This window comes from Grammomys surdaster, unplaced genomic scaffold (assembly GCF_004785775.1).
Source record: "Grammomys surdaster isolate TR1022 unplaced genomic scaffold, NIH_TR_1.0 350, whole genome shotgun sequence".
NCBI classification, from domain to species: Eukaryota; Metazoa; Chordata; class Mammalia; order Rodentia; family Muridae; genus Grammomys; species Grammomys surdaster.
The window spans coordinates 1,065,758-1,070,116 of NW_021604769.1; the positions used below are offsets into that span (position 1 = coordinate 1,065,758).

The 4,359-nt window shown below is 33.1% G+C and overlaps 1 protein-coding gene across 1 annotated transcript; it reads left to right on the forward strand.

Annotated features, from left to right (window-relative positions):
* Positions 1-1,448: 1,448 nt before the first annotated feature.
* LOC114631063 (olfactory receptor 5T3-like) lies at positions 1,449-2,417 on the forward strand. The gene has a single exon (XM_028779367.1). It carries the CDS (start codon positions 1,449-1,451, stop codon positions 2,415-2,417), a length of 969 nt encoding a protein of 322 aa, XP_028635200.1.
* The last annotated feature ends 1,942 nt before the right edge of the window (positions 2,418-4,359 follow it).

Below are 4,359 nucleotides of genomic sequence, written 5' to 3' on the forward strand. Positions count from 1 at the left end.
ATTTATAATATTTAAATTATCCATGTTTGCACAAACTAAATTTGATTATGTTTTTATATTTTACTGTAAAATTATCTATGAAGTAGTAAATATTTTTGTTCTGAAGGCGCACATTTACAAACATATCTATATACTAGAACAAAACATTCACATAGGCTTTGAAGACCTTCTGGGACAATGTAATTACGTAATTTCCTTCTTGTTTTAAAATCAGTTAAGTCAATTTTTCCTTTTATTGATTTTAATGATCAATTTAATTTGGCAGGTTTTACCATGCTTCATATTATTAATGCATATGTTTACTTGACTGTATGACTCCTACACTTGTATGTACAAACTTTTAGCATTTTGTAAACTGTTGGCCATTGACATGGAGAAAAAAAATCATTGTGCAGAAATCACCTCATGAGTACTTAAAAGGTTCAGTGAATTGTGTTTTGTTGAGACTTACAGTAGAGATAAAAGTGATTTTAAACTATCTTCTTTTTAAAAACCATTACTATAATTGTTCACATTAAAATTTACCAGTGGTCAAAGTATAGATTCTCATTTTAAAACTCTGAAATATTAAGGAAGAGTGTTTCATGTATGTAGAGCTAAAGGAGAACTACTATACAAGTTTGTACTTTTCTGCTATAACAATTTGAATGTGAAGTGAATTCCACCTATATTCATGAGTGTTTGAAAATAGAATTGGTGAAAAAAACAGATCCCAGACTATGGTAATATCAATGGATATACTGAAATGGAAGGGGAAGGAAATTTTCATGGGACCTTACCCTAAACAGAGCCTAGGTAATCAAAGCATTGTTGGGAGAAGGAGAATTATCTTCTCCCAGGGATAAGACTGTTAAAGGTTGTCTTGTACAGAGTGGTCATCCCTGAAAACATATACAAACTAAAAAAAAAAAAAAAATAAAAGACCCAGAGGTTGTATTTTCCTAATTGTGTACGCATTATTACATTTGTAATAACAATAATAAAGAAAAATAGGCTATCAAGTTGTAAGTTTGTGTAAGGGCACATGGGAGAGAATTAAGGAAGAAAAGAGAGAGGATAAGATGATTCAATCTATTTCAATTAAATATATTGAAATACATAATCCACAAATACATACATACATACATACATACGTACAAAAACAATATTGTTAAAGAAAATGCAGAATAATGAAAATAAATTTTTTAAGTATAATTTGAACAGAGTGATAGAAAACTATTTAAATAACAAAGCTACTTTAGTTGCTGGATTTTTTAACTTTATAAATACATTCAATAATTAAGTGTAATTATCTTTTCCTTTTACCACATATTGTAAAATATCACCACTTTCATCATATTATTTATCATTGTCCATCTCACTACCTAGGTGATCAGGATGCTCTAAGAATCAAACATAGACACAGATGTACAGAAACTTTTCTGGGAAATATATAAATCAAAACCAAAATGGAAAGGATCGCAATAGCTGTGGATGTTCACAAGATTCCGTTAAAGAACATGACTGAAGCTGCCATGTTTATACTCTTGGGCTTCACAGATGACTTTGAACTCCAAGTCTTCCTATTTTTACTGTTTCTTGCTATTTATCTCTTTACTCTGATAGGAAACTTTGGACTGGTTATTTTGGTCATTGGGGATTGTCAGCTACACAACCCCATGTACTATTTCCTAAGTGTTTTGTCTTTCCTGGATGCCTGCTATTCTACAGTTGTTACACCCAAAATGTTGGTCAACTTTCTAAGTGAAAATAAGTCCATTTCATTCCTTGCATGTGCAACCCAAATGCTTCTCTTTGTTACTTTAGGAACTACAGAATGCTTTCTGCTGGCAGCAATGGCGTATGACCGATATGTAGCCATCTACAAACCACTTCTGTATGCAGTGACCATGTCACCCAGGGTATACCTGCCACTCATCATTGCTTCATATGCTGGTGGGGTTGTGCATGGTGCTATACACACAGTGGCCACTTTCAGTCTGTCCTTCTGTGGATCCAATGAAATTAGGCACGTCTTCTGTGACATCCCTGCATTGCTTGCTCTTTCTTGTTCTGATACCCACACAAATGAGCTTCTACTCTTGTACTTGGTGGGAATGATTGAAATTGTCACCATCTTGATTGTTCTAGTCTCCTATGGATTCATCCTCTTTGCCATTCTGAGCATGCATTCCACTGAGGGTAGGAGAAAAGTGTTCTCTACATGTGGCTCTCACCTCACTGGAGTCTCTATTTACCATGGTACAATCCTTTTCAGCTATATGAGGCCTAGTTCCAGCTATGCTTCAAATCATGACATGGTAGTGTCAATATTTTATACCATTGTGATACCCATGCTGAATCCTATCATCTACAGTTTGAGGAACAAAGATGTAAAAGTAGCAATTAAGAAACTGTGGAGAAAATGTGGTTCATAATCAATGTGCAGTTGTAAGAAAACAAAATTAAATTGTTAATTCCAATTTACATGAAATATACATCATTACAAATTACAAACATTCCATGGTTTAATTAGTAGTGACCTATATGTTCATGATTATAGTAAAAGCATCAATCTTCTTTCTCGTGTAGCATTTTTAAATGATAAATTTTTTCTCCTGTATATCAAATTAATTTGAACCAATTTATAACTATTTTATGTCAAGTTGTTCTTAGGTACAATTATATGATTTTTATTTATTTCTATAAAGTAGAGACTGTTTACTCAAGAGCCTTTGATTAAATGATTGTCATGTAACTTGTGGTAAACTGCTAACATGCATTATGTAACACAGTCTGCATTCAAGATTCCTTATGGAGAAATTCTCATAGAGTACTTTTTTCCTCATAAAAATTTTCACAGAATGACATCCATTCAAGCTGAAACATGCAACCTGTGTCCCTGAGTTTATCTTTGCTTCCGTTTTTTCCTGTTAAGAAGTTATTTCCTTGGCTCTCACATGAATTGATTAGATCCATCATAAACCTATTGCAACACCGTTATATTTGTTTATGATTCTTGTTACTGGTGCTCTTAAAATGGAAAAAAACAACATAAAATTTAAAAGTAAGAAATAAACACACACACATGCAGAAGCATACACAAACACACACACATGCATATACATATATGTATATACATGTGTATATGTATATGCATGTGTGTGCATATATGTATACATATAAGTATATATGTATATGTGTGTATATATATGTATACATATGTGTATATATATGTATATGTGCATTTGCATGTGTGTTTATGTATGTATTATGTATCTATATTTATGTCTGTGTACATATAGGCTTTCCTGAGAGCTGATACGATAGGCTTCTGTCTGGGACCCCTGTGATACTTGATCCTCACTCAGTTGGTAGACTTGTTTTTTTACTGTCTTTTTGTCTTTCTATGAGATATAATCATGTACTGTCATTCAGGAAAATTTATGTCCTTGTAAAAAGTATAAGAATGAAAACAAACATACTATATTATTTCATCTATCTACTTCTTTATTTTTTATTTACTTTAATTTTTCTAATATTTTTCTTCTTTAGTAGAAATCTGTGTAGAAATCAATATATCTTCCAAGGAAACACTGCTTTACCTCCATGATTATTTTATTCTCTGATAATCAGAAAAATCTAACCAAAACATTATAATTAAAGAATGTTTTACTTTTAAAAGAATTTGTTGGGCTGGAGAGATGGATCTTTGGTTAAGAGCACTGGTTGTTCTTCCAAAGTACCCAGGTTTATTTCTCAGCCCCCACATGGCACCTCACAACTATATGTAACTCCAGTTCCAGGAAATCTGACAAACTCACACCAAAGCATATAGAAAGCATTTGTACATTTATTCACTGTGTGTGCATGTGTGTGTGTGTGTGTGTGTGTGTGTGTGTGTACACTCACATGCATACTTGAATGCTATAGTACATGGGTGGACACTAAAGGATGGCTTAAGGACAGGAGTCTATTCTCTCCTTCTACCATTGATCTCACTGAGCTATCCTCAGATTGATCAGCACCAGGCCTTTATCTCTATCAAGAACATCAATGACTTATCTGTCTCATAAGGTCACACACAATGTTCTTTTTAATTGATTGTTTTTTTGCAGGCCTATAATTTTCTTAATGTTTAAAAATTATTTCTTCCATTTTTTGAGATTGTAATATAATTAGATCTCCTTATTTCCTTTCTTCCAAACAAATTTTCCCACACATCCCTCTTCACTCTCTTTCAAATTCATGTTTTACATGGCTACTAGTTACAAGGCCACTCCTACACATAACACCCAGAAACACACACACACACACACACACACACACACACAGAGAGAGAGAGAGAGAGAGAGAGAGAGAGAGAGAGAGAGAGAGAGA

What these genes read in the sequence shown, in the direction of transcription:
- LOC114631063 (XM_028779367.1), top strand. Translation starts at nt 1,449, where the DNA reads ATGGAAAGGATCGCAATAGCTGTGGATGTTCACAAGATTCCGTTAAAG.